This window comes from Chenopodium quinoa, unplaced genomic scaffold, assembly GCF_001683475.1.
Source record: "Chenopodium quinoa cultivar QQ74 unplaced genomic scaffold, ASM168347v1, whole genome shotgun sequence".
In the NCBI taxonomy this organism is placed as follows: domain Eukaryota; kingdom Viridiplantae; phylum Streptophyta; class Magnoliopsida; order Caryophyllales; family Amaranthaceae; genus Chenopodium; species Chenopodium quinoa.
In genome coordinates, this window is record NW_018743292.1 from 3,706,382 (window position 1) to 3,725,407 (window position 19,026).

Sequence of the window (19,026 nt, forward strand, 5' to 3'; positions counted from 1 at the left end):
GCCCGAGCCGGACCCAGCTCAGCGCGCACATGTGTGTGTGTGTGTGGGGGGGGGGGGTACAACACCCACCTCTAAGTCACTTCACTAAGAAGTGCTAACATAATACAATATAAAAATAAGGAGAAAACCTTTTCCTCCACCAATGGTGGGATTTTTCCCTTTTCATTTGTGACTCTCACTCTCTCTTGTTTTCTTTCCTTCACTCAACATTCTTATTTTTTATATCAAGAACTTCCAACAGCTAGAACTAGCATTTTATCGAGCAGTTGGCGTGCATTATGGATTCAATCACCCATTTTTAATTTTGGAAGGTTTTACCGTAATAGCTTATTGAATGTGGAGGATTTGCCTAGTGATGATGATGATTCTGCTAGAATGAAAAGGGAGTCAATTGTTAAGGAAAGGCAGGAATTTTATGCTTTTCTTGATAGAACTCTTGGGTCGATTTCGAAGTTGGAAGTGCTTAATCTTTATATACCTCAGTATGAGTTGGAGTTGAAGTCGCGGTTGGATCATTGGCTTGATTGTGTTGTTGGTTGTCGCGTTAAAACACTAAGCTTGGAAATTGGTGGTAGGGATGCTCCTAGGTATAGTTTGCCTCAGAGTGTGCTTGGTGTGAACTCGATCACTAAGAGGAAATTGAAAGGGTGTGAGTTGATTTCGGCTTCTTTGGCGAATACGCAGATGATGGTCTTATAACCTTTCGAGGAAGGTGTTCTTTCAAGTTGACGAAGGCTACCGTTTACCTAAAGGCTGACGTTAAGAACGATAAGTGGTATGCTAGACTCGTTAAGTTTCTCTCCAAGCTAGGTGTTGGGTATGGCCCAAATTTTATAAGCCCATTATATATCGTTGGAATATAATCTAGAAGTTTCATGAAAAATCAAGAGAAGATTGCACTTGATTTTTCTAGAGTTATCTACAACCTTAATATTCCCTAGAATATTCTAGAGAATAATTAAAAGTGGAAGCCACTAGAATAAGAGGCATAATTATGGGGAAATTTCCATAAGAATCTAGATTCCTCCATCATCACCTATAAATATTGGTCAAGGGCATTCAATCAAAACAAGAACAAGACAACATAAAAACACAACACAAGAAGCCATACCAAACACAAGCCTTTCTACAAAAATATCCTTCCTCCTTGTAATATTCCACTACTATCATAATACTCCTTGTGAGTTTCTTATAGTGAGAGTTCTCTTGTAATAATCACCCTCAAGGGTTCTTGTACTCTCCTACTTTTAAATAGTGGAATAAAAGTGCTCGTTGTTACATAAAATCGTGTGTTCATTTATATTAATTATCTTGCCAATTATCAATTCAATTTTACACTTCTCAATCAAATACATCTTCGCTACCGCTGTGCACTCACCAACCCTAACAAGTGGTATCAGAGCCAAAGGTTGATTAGAGTGTTTACACATTAAAGATGTCTTCGGTCACGAAGTTCGAGATTGAGAAATTTGACGGCAAGATTAACTTTAGCATCTGGAAAGTCCAGATGAAAGCCGTTCTAGTACAGAGCGGATTAAAGAAGGCTTTGGATGGAAAAGCTAAAAAACCAGAGTCAATGATAGACGAGCAATGGCAAGAGTTGGACGAAAAAGCCCTCTCGGCAATCCAACTATGTTTAACCAAGGAGGTACTGCGCGAGGTTGTCCATGAAGACACAGCAGCCGACCTATGGCTGAAGTTAGAGTCACTATATATGACTAAAAGCCTCGCTAACAAGCTTCGACGTAAAGAAAGGCTTTATACAATTCTAATGGCCGAAGGTACTTCTATTCAAACTCATCTCGATGAATTTAATTCAATTATAATTGATTTGGAAAATTTAGATGTTAAAATCGAAGATGAGGATAAGGCCGTGTTATTAATTGTCTCCCTACCACCTTCGTATAAACACTTCAAGGAAAGTATGCTTTATAGCAATAGTGATACTCTTTCTTTTGAGGACATTAAATCTCACTTACTCTCAAAAGAAAAGTTTGACCTTGAGGTTCATTCTAATGAAAATGCCGAAGGTTTAAGTATAAAAGGGAGATCACACGGTAGTAAAAGTACCAATAAGAAGTCCAAATTTAATGGACATAAATTCGGAAAATCTTGCAAGTTTTGCAAGAAACTTGGGCACACAGTTGAAGAATGCTGGTTTGCAAATAAAAAGCTCGAAAAGAAAGAGCAAGAGGAAAAGCCGAAAGAGACGGCAAAAGCCGGTTTTGGAGAAATAAAGTCCGATGATGAAGTTCTCTTAGCTACTTCACCAAGAAGAAATAAAAATTCTGATTGGGTACTTGATTTGGGTTCTGCCAACCATATTTAATTTGCTCTCAAAAGTCTCACTTTACCCACTATCAGTCGGTGAAGAATAAAACTGTTACAATGGGTAACGGTTATCATTGCAAAGTTCGTGGTGTTGGCTCCGTACGGATCAAGACACAAGACGGTGTGATCAGGACATTGTCTAATGTTCATCATGTTCTTGATCTGAAGAAGAATATCATCTCTCTTGGCATTCTGGACTCAAAAGGATATAAGATTTCGGCTCAAGGTGGAGCACTCAAAGTCTCCAAAGGTGCTCAAGAAATATCGAAGGCCATTAGACATAGAAATCTCTATATATTACAAGGATCTTCTATTACGGCTTCATCATACTCAATCCGAACTCGGCAACAACACTCACATAATACGGGTCCAAGTAACATACGACAAGCGCACATATAAAATTTGGTCCAAGGTGGAGATTGTTGGGTATGGCCCAAATTTTATAAGCCCATTATATATCGTTGGAATATAATCTAGAAGTTTCATGAAAAATCAAGAGAAGATTGCACTTGATTTTTCTAGAGTTATCTACAACCTTAATATTCCCTAGAATATTCTAGAGAATAATTAAAAGTGGAAGCCACTAGAATAAGAGGCATAATTATGGGGAAATTTCCATAAGAATCTAGATTCCTCCATCATCACCTATAAATATTGGTCAAGGGCATTCAATCAAAACAAGAACAAGACAACATAAAAACACAACACAAGAAGCCATACCAAACACAAGCCTTTCTACAAAAATATCCTTCCTCCTTGTAATATTCCACTACTATCATAATACTCCTTGTGAGTTTCTTATAGTGAAAGTTCTCTTGTAATAATCACCCTCAAGGGTTCTTGTACTCTCCTACTTTTAAATAGTGGAATAAAAGTGCTCGTTGTTACATAAAATCGTGTGTTCATTTATATTAATTATCTTGCCAATTATCAATTCAATTGTACACTTCTCAATCAAACACATCTTCGCTTCCGCTGTGCACTCACCAACCCTAACACTAGGCAATAGTGAACAATTGTCAATCTGTGTTGGTTTTGAAGAGGTAATATAAGGAATGGTTCTTCCTTTCCTTGACTCATTTCGTATTTCTTTCTAGTGTTTTCTTCACTTTGCTTTTATGTCGCTTGGATTGGAAAACTAATGATTTGTATTTGATGGTGTCGTGTCTGTCAATAAAGGATCTTATAGTTCCAGAAAAAGTGAGGATGAAGTCTCGCCCTCCCCTCCATGGCATCAAGCATTTGATAATATCACTTCGTGCATCATTTATAAAACATACTCCTGTCACCTTTGTCGAGGCTCTTTTGTGGCTGGCACCTCGTCCAGAGTCTATATCTATCTGTAACGACATCATTCCAATTTACAAAGAGCTTAAGGTACTTCATTCTCTCTTGTAGATCATATGATCTGTAGTTGCAGTTTCCGTTTGATTCCTAGTAAATGTGCCTTTTGTAACACTTAATTCATAAATAGATGCTATTGAGAAAATTTGGGATTATGTATAACTCACTGTCGAAGAAATAAGTATGTAGACAATACTAAATAAGGCAACTAGAATAGAATCATGTATAGTAATCATGCATACAGTAACATACTCTCTGCTCAACTCCACTAACATAATTTCTGCTCAACTCTCATAATTGCATAATAATCATGCATGTTCTGTTCAAGATATATCAGTGCTTAGTGTGAGGTAAATTTTTTTTGGCATTTGACACCAACAATTGCTTGCTAATGCTTCAAAAGAGATTGCCATTGTTTATGAACTTTGTTTATTTACATTGTTGCTTGCCAATTTCAACAAAGGGTATTATGACAGATGACAAACTTTTCCTTAATATGTCTGTTTGGAACTTTGGATGAAGTGCAGATTCATGCCTGAACTTGTAAATACAAACTTCAAGCTAAAAGTTTCTTTCTATTTGTCCGAGATTTAGATCATATCCTCTTGGTATGTGCTAAAAGAGTTGTTTGTGTTCAGTTAGGCAATTTTTTGGATTTGTATTTGGCACAAAATTCTTGACCATTCATCTTATTCATGTTAAATGTAGGTGCTGGATAGGCCGAATTTTGAAATATATGATTGAGAAATAGGAGCATATGTAGGAGCTATGGGTCACCTCTTTCAACAATTATCATGTCTTGCTCATGCTGAGCCAAAAAAAAAAAGAGAGAGCGAGAGATTCATATGTGCTCGTACAAAATTTTACAATAAAGTTTCTTGTTTGAATAATTATCTATTTCCTGAGATGCATGTGCATTGTTGTATATCTATTTTGTTGAATTAATAGATCTTATCATGCTTTGGGAACATGTTTGTTTGTTCATCAAATGATTACGGAAGGAGAATTGGGGAGTGCATGATTCAAAACCGTAAATTTGTTCTTGATCTTCTGTTTTTCAGTTCATGTACGAGAAGCCACTGAAAGACGTGAAAAAATGCGGTTGTTGGAAGACACCTGCCATCATTTGTTGGCGGCACGCCCTTGAAAAAGTATTGCTTGAGAACCAAGAAGGGGATGAAGATGATACAAGACTAGCCAATTTCTTCACTAAGGGAAGGATTGATGAGAAGATGGTGTCTTTTGTCAAGAATGTGAAGCATAAAACGAAAAAAACTATGAAGTGATGTTTCCCCTTTCATTTTGTTTCTAGTCACTGGTTGTTTGCTAGAATTAGGTAGATGGAAAACTTTCAAGGCATTTGAACATTTTAAATTGGAATTAAGGTAGTTGCAAGCTGCAACTCTCACAAATCTGTAGACTTCGCGACTAGCAGAGTCACCCTTTGTTATATGTCCATTTGAAATGAACATGCGGAGTTTAATTTTTGTAAGAATTGCGTAGTTTGTTCCTCCTTATGATTATCATATTCTCCGTGTATTGGAATTTCTTTTGTTGCACTGAACGATGGGGCTTTGAAGAACCTCCATCACCCACTTCAAAATTTCAAATAGTTTCGTGTCTCTTAGAATCTAAGCATTGATGCTCATGCTGGCTTGCACGCCCACATTAGAGACTGCATTAGACTGGCTTATGACGATAAGTTTTTCTAAACTGAGGCACCTAAAGATTTCTCTCAGTTCTCTTATATATCTTATATTTTAACATTGCATAAAGTAATTTTTACACTTGCTATTATATATAAAATCTATACGTGTCATATAATTATATAAACATTATTACATCATATATTCCAAATTCATATGAGTACGTTCTCTTTTCACTTATGTCCATTAAATTAAACATGTTTAATTTTTAGTGTAATAAAAAGTGTGAAAAACAGAAATAAAAATTTATAGATATGTGTATGATTCAACAATCAATATATTAAAAAATAGTATAGCCTCTGAGACACACAAAGAATAACTATACTAATCTATTCAACATAGATTTCTATATACAAGTTTAAGTTTCACGTTATACTTGGCTTTTGGATGTAGTAAAAAAAAAAGTTCTACAAATCATGACTTTAACTTCATACAGAGTACATTAAAGTGTTAACTTCATGTGAGTAAACTAAGAGTTGTTAGTTTGGGTTAATTAAAAGTTTTTGCTACTCCACAAACCACAAACGACTACTGTAGTTACTCCATCCACAGTACTAGAATATTAACCATTTCCTATTCCACATCTAATGTTAATGGAAACCATCATAAACTCATTAATCAATACTCAATTGTAAGATAAAATGCTTTAATCCTCTCTTAAACACTGCTTAACAAGCTTAAATAAACTAAACGTTTCCCACTTCTTTTACTGCACAAAAATAATTGCCCTGCAACCTGCTTGCCTCCCTTCTTCACAAATTATGTCTAGGTACTGTAATTACTTGTGCATTGGTACTTCAAATCATTTTAATTTTTTGGGTTATCCAAAAGTCTTCATTTACATTTCCAACTTCCACCAAATTACTCGTAAATTCGTAACATTTTACTATATATACTCATACTTGATAGTTCATAGCTCATACAAGAGAAACAACCAACAATTTCCTACCTGTAACTAGATTACTTGCTTTTACAACCTGTCGAAAAAAATGGTCCAAAACAAGCCAAAATCTAGTATTAGAGCTACAAAAACAAACATTAACGATGATAGAAAGTCACTTGTACCAATTCACACACCACTTGATGCTGAAGATGTTGATATCACCCCACCACCACCCCTGATTTCTTCATACAATGACCGTATTCGGCCTCTCCTTGATGCAGTCGACAAGCTAAGGAACCTGAAAGTCATGAAGGAAGGGATTCAGTTACCAACTATCGTCGTAGTTGGTGATCAGTCCTCTGGCAAATCAAGTGTGCTAGAGTCCTTAGCAGGGATTAGCCTCCCTAGGGGGCAAGGTATATGCACTCGTGTTCCGCTCATCATGCGCCTGCAGCATCATTCTAGTCCTGACCCTGAACTCTTCCTTGAGTATATGGGTAAAAATGTGAGGACTGATGAAGCCAATGTATCTGATGCTATCAACTTTGCTACTCAAGAAATCGCGGGTAATGCTAAGGGGATATCTAATGCTCCTATAACATTAGTTGTGAAGAAACATGGTGTGCCTGATTTGACAATGGTCGATCTTCCCGGTATCACCCGGGTTCCTGTCCATGGGCAGCCTGAGAATATATATGAGCAAATAAGAGATATCATTATGGAGTATATTACTCCAGAGGAGAGTATTGTCCTGAATGTTTTATCTGCAACAGTTGATTTTTCAACGTGTGAGTCTATCATGATGTCACAAAGTGTTGATAAAACTGGGCAGAGGACACTTGCTGTTGTGACTAAGGCAGATAAGGCTCCAGAAGGCTTATTGGAGAAGGTTACAAATGATGATGTTAGTATCGGTCTAGGGTATGTGTGTGTAAGGAACAGAATTGGGGAGGAAACTTATGAGGAAGCGCGATTGGAGGAGGCAAGGCTGTTCGGGTCTCACCCTTTGCTGTCGAGGATTGATGACTCGATTGTGGGGGTGCCAGTACTTGCTCAAAGGTTGGTTCATATACAGGCTAGTATAATCTCTAAGTGCTTACCTAACATTGTTAAACAGATAGATGCAAAGCTGAATGCTAATGTTGCTGAACTGAATAGCATGCCTCAGAATTTATCGTCTGTGGCAGAGGCAATGGCGGTGTTTATGCAGATCATGGGGTCTGCAAAGGAATCTCTCAGAAAGATTCTGATTAGGGGTGAATATGAGGAGTATCCTGAAGAAATAGGTATGCATTGTACTGCTCGTTTGGCGGAGATGCTTGACCGCTTTTCTGAGCAGCTTAAGTCTATGAGAACTGAAGAAGAAAACACTGAATTTCTTATGGAAGAGGTTCGGGTTTTGGAGGAGGCAAAGGGTATTTCCCTGCCAAATTTCCTTCCTCGTGGTGGGTTTCTTACCATCCTGCAGCGAAAGGTTAAGGGAATTTCTGGAAGTCCAGTAGATTTTGTTAACAAAGTATGGCAATACATTGAAAATGTGGTGGTGAAAGTGCTGATGCATCACTGTGACAATTACCCACCGCTTCAGTCCTCAACTAGGAGGGCAGCAAACAGTCTGATCAATAAGATGAAAGATCAATCTGTTAAGCGAGTTGTGGAAATTGTTGAGATGGAAAAAATTGCGGATTACACTTGTAATCCTGATTACATGACCACTTGGACTAAGCTGATGACAAGCCAAGATGAATTCATGAGGATTCTTGAGGACGAGTCTGAGAAACCAGTTGTGAAAATGAAAGGGTTTGGTAAGGTTAAAATTAAGCATTTGAGGATGCACAAGCATGTGGCACAGCAAGCTTTAGACATGAAGATTAGGATGACAGCTTACTGGACGATTGTTCTAAGAAGGCTGGTTGATTCTATGGCTTTGCATCTGCTGTTCAGTATTCAGAATTTGGTGAACAAAGAACTGGAGTACGAGATAGTGAATGAGCTGATGGGGCCGTATGGGGGAGGCATCGAAAGGATGCTGGAGGAGTCTCCATCCGTGGCAACAAAGAGAGACAGGCTAAATAAGAGTATTAAACTGCTGAAGGAGTCTAAGGATGTCGTCTCAAAGATTATGGACAGAATTGCTCTTACTGAATGAGGGTTCATCAGAAGCATGTGATAGTCTGTTCGTCCTGTTATTACTGCATCACTAGCAGATTAGCAAGTCAGTAGCTTAGTAATGTTTGTTTATGCTTCTACTAAGTTGTGTTATTTTACTTTTCAGTTTCTGTGTTTTGTTAGGTATTATGATCTGGCTTCCCAGCCTAAACCAAGCGATAGTATGCTCACCTGCGAGTTTGTATATGCTGTTAAAGTTATCTTGTTGCAATTGTTAGCTCTAAATATATATACAAGTATAATATTTGGGTTCTTATTAAAATATGCATGCATCTTTTCCCTAAGGAATTTAATATAAAGGAATAAGCAAAACAATAATGGTTCCTTGGCAAGACATTCTGTTGAATTGATCAGTTAAATCCATGACTTGAATAGTTTGCAATATTAATAACAGCCAGGAAATTTTTAAGTTATTTCTCAACTCTCCAGATTTCATCATGATTCTATTTCATTGTCATTGAACTGTTAGCTTTTCGTAGTTTCTTAATCCCTGTTGGACATCTAAGTCCTAGCAGAAGACAACGGAACTAGCAGGCTACCATCAGAAATTCTATTAAATGTGTAGGAATTTAAAGTACAGAACAGAGCCTCAATATATGCTTATTAGTGCAGAATGCCTTTTGTTAAAGAACATTTGATTGAAATTATGATGTAGGATTAAAGGCGGTTACTTCTAGTTACTTAAGTTCTGTGTGCTGTATTTCTGTAACTCAATACACGTCCTTTTTCTTACTCGTTTATAAAATCAAATCTATGAGAACTAATGAATTGTGCATCTTTTAGTTACTGCGGTTCTAAACCTGCAACATGTCTGTTGGTTTGCATAGTGTCTAACTGCCCTACCAGAGTACCAGGCTACCATTAGAATCTATGAGGAACCTTTGAGCTATAAAACACATGAAGTTGTAGCTTCTGGGAAGAAATTAAACTATGAAGAATTATAACTGATTTGACAGCGAAAGACATTCTTCTTGATTATAGTTATAGGCAGGTGATGTTTTCAGTAGCATCAAACACATGATTATTCAACACATTTGCAGAAGTTAAGATTGTAGAAGTATCTACCAAGAAAAAGTTGGCCTATAGTGAATGCGTATAAAGTAGTTTAGATTTGGTAAATTTACAGTAGGGAGATGCATGCTTGTGAATTTCCAGATTATTTGCTAATTCCATGTAAACAGTTATTAAAGAAAACAGACAGTCAGAGAGAAGCTTCATCATTTTTCAGATCTCCAGACCACGAATTATATTGAAGGAAAAAACAGTAGATAAAAAAACGAATATATTACAATGACCTTCCTTAATACATTCTGTTCACAATTAGCTACATGTTGACACTACAAAGTTTTTAATATGATAAATTGATTACTAGATAAGGTATTCAATTCAGGATAAGGTCTTTTGAGGTTTGTGGTGATGGTGGTGGTGGTGGGGGTGGCGCCACAGTGTTGTTGGCCTAGGTGGTGGAAGGGGTTGGAGGAAGGCCATGAAAGTGAGATGAGGGAGAAAGAAGGTTTTTTTTTTTTTTTTTTTCCTTTTTTTTGAGAAATAAGTTAAAAATAGTTAATTAATTTTTTTAAGTTAAAAAATCGGAAAAAAGTCAAAATTAACGTTTTTTTAACGGAAAGGGAACGGTAGGTGTATTGCTGATAACTGTGTGAAACTTTGGGTGCACCACTGATAAATAATAATTGATGGGGTGTACCAAAGATAAAAGCCAGAAGTTGGAGTGTAGCAGGGATAATTACTATTTATTAAGACGATTCCAAGGCCAACAAGTACCACAAGACTTATTTTTTTTTTTTTTTTACATTTATAAATCATTAACATTAGATGAAGGATTAAATGAATATTTGACCTTATATGTATGATAATAGTATTATGAGAATTAAGTTAACATAAGACAACAGAGTGGAATAAAACATAATAGTATCTATGTTAACATTATGTGTGCGATAATCTATATATATAGAAACAATATAGAAAGTTGATTCCACTTTGGATATATAATACTTCCTATTCTCACCCTTTGTTTCTCTAATGTGAGGATATGAATATTTCATCTTCCTTTTCCCACTTTGATTCAACACCCTTGTTCAAAGGAAAGGTACTCAAAATCTTTGTTTCTCAAATATGAATATATGATATTTTATATTCCTTTTCCCCCTTTAATTCCACACCCTCCCCGTTGAATTGGAATTCCGCCAAAGTTTTCTACAACTTCAACCACCACCATAACTCCATCCCTATTTCCCTACCAAATAGTATTATGAGAATTTTTTTTAACTTCAACGCTTCGATCACTACTAATTTAATCTCAAGGAAAAACTATCTGCATGCAGTTGTCATTTTTCAAGATTAATATTATGCCTATGTTAATTATGGGTAAAAGTTCGGTTTGCGATGTGGTTAATAGCCCAAACCAAAATTAATTAGGTTTGAGTTTTTCAAACCAAACCGCATCCTATTATTATTCAATCCAAACTAAACCACACCATTTTTAATTCAATTTTCAAAACAAAAACCAAACCGCACAACAATATTTTGGGCCTTGTATTTTGAGCGTTAATTTGAACTTTTTTTGGGCCTCACTTAACATAACTTATTGGTGGCCTTATATAGTATAGAGCTAAAAATCAAATTTGGGCTATAATTTAGATATAAACATATATTTCAGTTTTTCAAATCCTAGAACCTAAACCAAACCGCAAATCGTAATTTTTTAATTTCTCAAACCGCAACGAACCATATTAGCAGCAAAAAAAAAATATAAAAAAAAAAAAAAAAAACCGAACCTCATTACTAAATCAGTTTGATTTGCGATTTGATTCGATTATAAACCGTATTAGTTTTACCCCTAATGTAGACAATAAAACAATTAAATCCCTAAACATGTGTTTTTATTCAAGAATTTTCATTACTGCCCAATACCACCCATTAATCCCTCAAATACAGTCTTTTGATCCATTTCATATATATGCGACCAATGAAGAAGAGTTGGCGAGAGCTAATTGCAACAGAAGGACAGAACCCCCTCATGTTATGGAATTTCAACCGAATATACATGTGAAAGTTCAAATAGCAAAAACGGACAAAAAAAAAAAGAGGCAATTTCTCAACAATGTGAGATAGAACCACAAGACATCAAATGATCAACAGTTACCTTAAACTGTCAGTTACCAGCCATAAGTGGTAAGGCTTCAATAGACAAGGAAGTGCAAGGGCTGTTGTCCGAAAAGGATGTGCCTCTACTGAAAGGGGAACTACACTCCATGACCTCACAATCACTCTTCAAATATTCTGGTTTCGTTGGCTTGGACACATAGGGTGACCTAATTCCATCAAGCAACAATGCAACTTCTTTCATTGAAGGCCGTTGTTTTCCATTCATATTCAGGCATTGCTTTGCTAGGTTAGCAACAGCAGTTAGCTCCTCTTCCTTAGCTTCTTCAGAGAGGGAAGGGTCAAAAATATCTGACACACAAGAATTTTCCATAAGAAAGAGGAACTCAGTAGCCAAACTAATATACCCACCCGATTTGTTGGGGTAAATTGGTTTCTTTCCTGTTATGAGCTCAACAAGGACTACTCCAAAGCTATAGAGGTCACTTTTTTCAGTGAATTGATTTGATTGGAAGTACTCTGGGTCCAAATAACCATATGTGCCTTGAACACAAGTGGTCACATGAGTTTCCTCAATGGTAATGGCCCTTGAAGTTCCAAAGTCAGAAACCTTTGCCCTGTATTTTTCATCCAAAAGTATATTGGAGGATTTGACGTCCCTATGATATATTGGAGCAGATGAAGATGAATGAAGGTATGACAGAGCACTAGCTGATTCTGAAGCAATTTGTAAGCGCATTCTCCATGTAACATGAAAATCATCAATCGGATCATGAATGGAATGTACTCATAGACCAGCAATGGTACTTCTGTCTCTAAACAACAACCCAATAATTTGACCACACTCCGGTGATTGACTTGAGAAAGAATAACCATTTCATTAATAAATTGTTCTAACTGACTCTTGTCTACCTTCTTAGATTTCTTAATGGCCACAATTCTTCCGTCCACTAACATTCCTTTGTAGACTGTACCTTGCCCTCCTTGGCCAAGAATTCTATCTTCACTAAAATTGTTTGTCGCTTTCTCTAACTCACAAAACCCAAATATTCTAGTTTTATCAACAATACCATTTCTTGAGGAGATTTGCTGCTGCAATAGTAAACCACCATTTCTCTTAAAGAATTTAGCTTTAAGCCTTACCTCTTTTATCCTCTTCACCAATCTATAAAGCCAATAGCAAACTAGGAGTAACATCACTAATCCTGTGCTGACGCTGAATCCTGAGACAACATCGAAATAGGCAAAAACAAAGTAAGACCTTGAGTTTCTGCAAGATTGGAATAAAACTTTCCCGGTAAGATTATTTGATTTGATGTGGAAGTTACTAGTTATCCAAGTGACAAATAGTAATAGACATGTAACCAATTACCCAACTCGAAGCCCGAAATCTACCCAAAATCACTTCACGTAATTTGACTTGGTCCCAACCAGTACAACTACAGCTATACACCTAATCATATCATAATAGACCCAATGGGAGTAGGACCGAACATGACCCCAACGCGCATCTGAATTCAACCCAAATAAAATCATGCACTCGAAGATGACCATCCCTCAATCGACTCAACCTCAAAACCATAGATCTTCAAACTAATGATCAAAGTAAATGTAAATCGTACTGGACTTATTTTATCCAAACTTAATTTTTATAGAATTTATTTTATCCAAACTTATTCTTTTGATTGAACTTATATTTTCTAAATTATGTATTCTGCGCACTTCCTCCTCCCATTTAATTCCCATTGTTTTTGTCAAATGGGAACTACATTTGGGAAGGAGGGATTAATAAGATGAAACAAACATATCCTAAGTTTATACTAACACCTCTATTTTATACAACAAAGGAAAAAAGAGATACTAATCCCTGTCTTTATAAATGGTTGTCCCATTTGGTATCTACATGATATTCAATGCAATATTGTAATTAAAATATTTCAAACTATGCATTATATAAATTATAAAAATTGTATATTTAGAAACTAAAAATCAAGACGAATCTAACAAGATCGCACAGGAATATGTTTTGAAGTGTAGAAAAACCATTAAATTATTAAATTCCCTATCCATTTGAATCTCACCAAATGGAACAAACAAAAGAATAAGAAAGGAGTAGTACGTAGTCAAAATTATTATAAATTTCCTTCAATAATAAGTAACAACTTTTAATCTCTCAAACCTACTAATGGCATAGGTGCTTTTAGTGTGTTGTACTACTTCCGTACTTTTATACTGTACTCATTTACTATGGATACATAGTTTAAGATAAGTTTGTGTAAGAAAAAAAAGTGAATAAAGTAAGAAAAAGGGCATAAAAAGGTGTAATTATTGTGGTATTAAAGGGGTAAGATGGTAACATGAGTATGTCAGAAATTGAATAAAGTAAAAGTGAATAAACAAATACAACAGCCTGAATAAAAAAGTGACTTATGAATAGACAAAAAAAGGGGAGTGGATACTTATTACTCCCTTTGTCCCTATTTGTTTGCCTCATAAATAAGAAGTGCTTTATTAAGGATTCAATCAAAAAGATTGTAAGTGGAAGAGGGTGTATTTGTTCTTTCCACTTTTATGAGTATATGCAAGTGGGTTTAGTGGTGGGGCCCGTGGGGGTATGTTACTAATCTTACTATATTAGGAAAAGGGGCAATCTTTAAGGGATATCCAAAAATTGAGTATGGGACAAACAACCATGAATAGAGGGAGTACCTAAAAGATTTAAGTTTATCCTAAATTAATATTACCTCAACTTCATATTATTTGCAACTTTTTCCAAAAATGGATGCTATACATTATTTGCAATAAATGTTTTGTTTCTTTTTTAGGTTGTCATTTCTCTCTATCAATCTCCTTATCACATGCATCCATGACCATATTATAAAAAAATTGATATTATATAACTACATATTAGGACGAATTTAATTAAATCTCACATGACCATATTCTTGTATAACTACTATTGGTCAAAATTTTCAAAGTTTAGCCATAAAAATAGAAACACAAATTATATTATTAGGCGAGAGGGAGTAAACTCATTCACACATCCATGGAGGAAAATGACAGTCTAGGGATTTGGGCTATGAACACTGAACACATTTTATTAAAAGGAGATAATTTTCAGAAGAACTCAAAACTATATCAGTTATAAATTTATTTATAAAAAGAAAACTATGAGCAATTTGGGCCAATTTTATCAAGTTCTGAAGCACTTACCAAGTATAGAAGCCAGGTTAAACAATTGATGCTTCTTACAAACATATTGTGGAGTCGTTCCAACCATATCGAGAGTACAACCATGTTTGCACTTCTGACATTCTCTCACCACTAAGACAAAAAAGAATTAAATTATTAGTTTGTCCTCAACAAGGATAAATGTTTCTGGAGAATAGACTAATGCAACGCTGCCACTTACATTGACACCCAAGATAAGGGTTCCCGACACAGCCTTCGAATGGATGATTTGATGAGCAAGAACAAGTAAGAGAACCAAAGCCGAAAGTATTACGATCGAAATTATCAGACATAAATGGACCACTCCATTCTAGTACAGTAGTGAAACTTGAGTAACTCCCCGAGAACTCGGTCACTCTTCTTATGTCAAGTAAACCCGCAGCCACATTGCAAGTCTGGGGATTTGATAGTGCTTCATGATTCATATCTATTTCATAATAATCAAGGCCATCTTCTCCATTACCATAGAAAATGTCGTCTGTTGAAGATGACAGCATAGATTGGCAGCATCCAACCCCATTACAGTTAGTCATGTTGTTCTTAGAAATATTATTTGTACATACTGAAGCACATCCAGTCACGACATCACTGCTACTATTCTTTAATACAAGGCTGGCACCACAACCCTTAGCCACGAAAACATTTAACTGTGTTGAAAAAAGAAATGGTGTGCCGCGAAGGTCAACACGCTGGACAACTGGTGAGTCAGTAATACCACCATTATCACTTCTGCAGATATTATGAAAAACGTTTTTCACTAGTAGTGTTTGGCTTCTTGACATCTCATCGTCAAATTCTGGTGATATATCGGAGTACCTTCCTTCCCAATTTATGTCCATAACCTCAAAACGGAGATCGTGAACAGGCAAGAATGGTTTCGGGGGAAGAAAGGAAGTATTGCAAATGATAGTCATAGGATTCATGATGATAACATTTAGAGCCAATCCCAAATGGATATGGAATCTTGACCTCACCGCACTGATGTTGGCAACCAGGCTTTGCAATAGGTGGACCGTCCTGCGAAGCTGAGGACAAAACAGTAAGCTGCAGCTTAAGCAGCAGCAGAACCAGGAATATCATCATTGTGATTGCATAAAATTGTTTCTATTGTTTTTTATAAGCACTACTGAACGTTTTTCCAATTTGAGCTCTAAACGTAAACTATTGACAAAAATGGTTGCGTGGCAAAACTATTTACCAAACTAAGCTTCCAGGGTAAATCGCTATCTCGGACAGCGTTTTACCCCTGGTTTTTTTTTTAAAAAAAATTCAACTACAACTATTTTATATGTTCAACATAAAGCGCTGTCTCAGACAGCGCTTTATGCTTGAACATAAAACGCTGTCTCAGACAGCGCTTTATGCTTGAACATAAAGCGCTGTCTCAGACAGCGCTTTTCTGCTGGAAACAGCAACCAGCATCCAGGCAGAAAACAAGCTTCAGCAAACAGCTTGCATGCTGCAGTCCTCCAACAGCCACCACAACAGCCAGCTCCACAGCCCTACCCCACCACCATCGACCACCAACTCCGCCACTCCCCACCACGTACCACCACCATATTCTGGGAGTTCCGTCAACTTTAAGCACTGCAGAAAACTCGAAACAGCCCAACAACAGTCCAACCACCAAATTAACTTCAAAGCACACACGGAGTCATTCAAAAAAGATTTATTATATTAATTTCATAAGTGTTATGTACATCATTACACAAAATAACAGGGAATACAACAGATAATACTAGCCCGACTCATTTATTCGGGGTAAAGGTCCTGCCTCCTGAGTGTCGGCCCTCCGTCTGACACGTCGCCGCCTGTAATGAGTGACGGTGGTGAATGGGTCTCGGGGCGGTGGGGGAGTCAGCTGACTGGACGAGGGGTCCTCCTGGGTACCAGAGGGCGCAGTACTGTGGATGTTGTAATCCTCTGCGTGTCTGGGTGACGTAGGATCACATCCACCGCTGCTCTGGCCGAGATCGAACTGTGAGTTGCCATCATGACCGTCCCGCCGGTGGGCGAGATGAGCGTGACCATATCTCCGTAAGGTAGCGACGCCCATATCTCGCACCTGCTCGACCTGGGCTCTAGTGGGTCCGCACTCAAGGGAGACTGATAGCGCATCAACCATCGCCACCATATCCGCCGCCTGCAGTAATCATCGATCAGTCAGATCTATGGCATACAAATATGGAAATTGTTGAAAAGGAGTAGAAAAATAATAACTCACATATCCGCTAATGATGTCATATGCTGGATGGTAATGTGTGGATGGTGGTGCGTAGCTGGGGTTGATGAAGCGTCGTGTGATACGCCTGTACCACACCATGTACGGATCGTCGGGATCCATAGCCCCCTGCATTAGATCACCTCCAACGATGAACTCCAACCGTTGCTCCCATAGCTGAAGGAAACGCCAATGCTCCAGCGCCCAGCTGGTCTCCCCCTTTCCCCGACGATCAATGCCGTGAAGCTGTACACTAGTGTCACACCCCTGTGGGATAGTCTGGCGTAGTCCAAACTGCCTCATGACTCGGTCGGGCAGGTGACTCTCCACAACCTCGAAACAGATCAGGGGGACCCTAGCACGCCACTCCGCCTGATGGTCTAGCAGATGTGGAGGCATGGCATCTACCAAGTCAGGTACATACGGGTCCCATGTCACCTGTAAATACACATCAACAGTAATATTATGAAAATGTTAGTTCGCAACAAGTACAATGTTAAAACAAAAAAGCTAAAACTGTATTTTAAATTGTTACCTGGTCCTCGGTGAGTCGGTCTAGGGCGTCTCGGTAATACGGAAGACCCCTCGCCGCATGAGCATGTGTCAGCCTGGGTACCACCCACCTAATATCGAACAATGTTTCAGTTAACAACCCCGCGCATTAAATAAAGCCTAACTCAATGAAAGTTGTATCGAACCTGCAACCATATGCCTCATCCGGTGTAGGGAGCGGGGGAGCATCGTACGCCTGGTACTGGTCGTCCTGGTCCTGCTCCCCCCGACGGTGTATCGCAGGTCTGCCTGGTCTGCCTACATGGATATGCTCCCAAGCCCAGAACTGGCACACAGAGACACAAAACTAGCTTCAGTATGAAATATGTAAGTGCGTGGTGAAATAGTTTTTTTGGTACAGAAATAAGTGAGGTACCTGGAGGACAATCAGGGGACCTCCAATCTCGTTAGCACCTACGTGGGATGCTCTGCACAGCTGGCGATACAACGTCGCCAGACAGGCGCTACCCCAGCTGTAGCCTCGGATATGATCCCAGTCGTGGTCCAACAGCTGCACGTAAATGAGCTGGAGATGGCTCCCGCTCTTATTCCCGAACAACACGCCCGAGATGAGGAAGAACAAGTACGCCCGGGCGTATCTCTGAACCTGGGCGTCATCAGCCCCTGGTGGTAGCTCACGGAAAGTCTCACGGACCCAGCCGGTCCTCAACCCGGATCCCCTAATATCGGCGGGACCTGGCTGGACACCAAGTACCCGACCAACCAAACCGACGGGATCGACTAACGCGTGTCCTGTCACCGCAGACCCATGTACTGGAAGGCGCGTAAGAATCGCCACGTCCCGTAACGTAACGGTCGTCTCACCAACAGGTAGGTGGAAGGAGTGCGTCTCCTGTCTCCACCTCTCCGCGAGCGCAGTGACAAGCGCTCGATCGATCTCCCTATACGCCATACGGTGAAAACCACCTAAACCGACAAACTCGACGTACGCCAAAACGCGAGGATCGATTCCCCACCCCACCATGAACGAGGGTCGACGGTGGTGGGGTAGGGCTGTGGAGCTGGCTGTTGTGGTGGCTGTTGGAGGACTGCAGCATGCAAGCTGTTTGCTGAAGCTTGTTTTCTGCCTGGATGCTGGTTGCTGTTTCCAGCAGAAAAGCGCTGTCTGAGACAGCGCTTTATGTTCAAGCATAAAGCGCTGTCTGAGACAGCGTTTTATGTTCAAGCATAAAGCGCTGTCTGAGACAGCGCTTTATGTTGAACATATAAAATAGTTGTAGTTGAATTTTTTTTTTTAAAAAAAACCAGGGGTAAAACGCTGTCCGAGACAGCGATTTACCCTGGAAGCTTAGTTTGGTAAATAGTTTTGCCACGCAACCATTTTTGTCAATAGTTTACGTTTAGAGCTCAAATTGGAAAAACGTTCAGCACTACTTGTATTATTTTTCCAATAATAATATCAAAGACTTTGGGTTATTGCAACTTTTCCAAGTCGTCTCTTTAAA

The 19,026-nt window shown here is 38.3% G+C and overlaps 2 protein-coding genes and 1 pseudogene across 2 annotated transcripts; 1 reads left to right on the forward strand and 2 right to left on the reverse strand.

The window, feature by feature from the left end:
* Nucleotides 1-6,314: 6,314 nt before the first annotated feature.
* LOC110736012 (dynamin-related protein 4C-like) lies at nucleotides 6,315-8,413 on the forward strand. The gene has a single exon (XM_021916173.1). The coding sequence runs from the start codon at nucleotides 6,371-6,373 to the stop codon at nucleotides 8,411-8,413; it is 2,043 nt and encodes a 680-aa protein (XP_021771865.1). The 5' UTR covers nucleotides 6,315-6,370.
* Nucleotides 8,414-10,847: 2,434 nt separating this feature from the next.
* LOC110736468 lies at nucleotides 10,848-15,900 on the reverse strand (annotated as a pseudogene).
* A 210-nt stretch (nucleotides 15,901-16,110) lies between these two features.
* Nucleotides 16,111-18,542, reverse strand: LOC110736469 (serine/threonine-protein phosphatase 7 long form homolog). Its single transcript, XM_021916686.1, has 5 exons — nucleotides 17,937-18,542; nucleotides 17,707-17,846; nucleotides 17,544-17,631; nucleotides 17,012-17,446; nucleotides 16,111-16,930 (listed from the first exon to the last, which is right to left on the reverse strand). Exons 1-5 carry the CDS (start codon nucleotides 18,471-18,473, stop codon nucleotides 16,526-16,528), a joined length of 1,605 nt encoding a protein of 534 aa, XP_021772378.1. The 5' UTR covers nucleotides 18,474-18,542; the 3' UTR covers nucleotides 16,111-16,525.
* Between the last annotated feature and the right edge of the window lie 484 nt (nucleotides 18,543-19,026).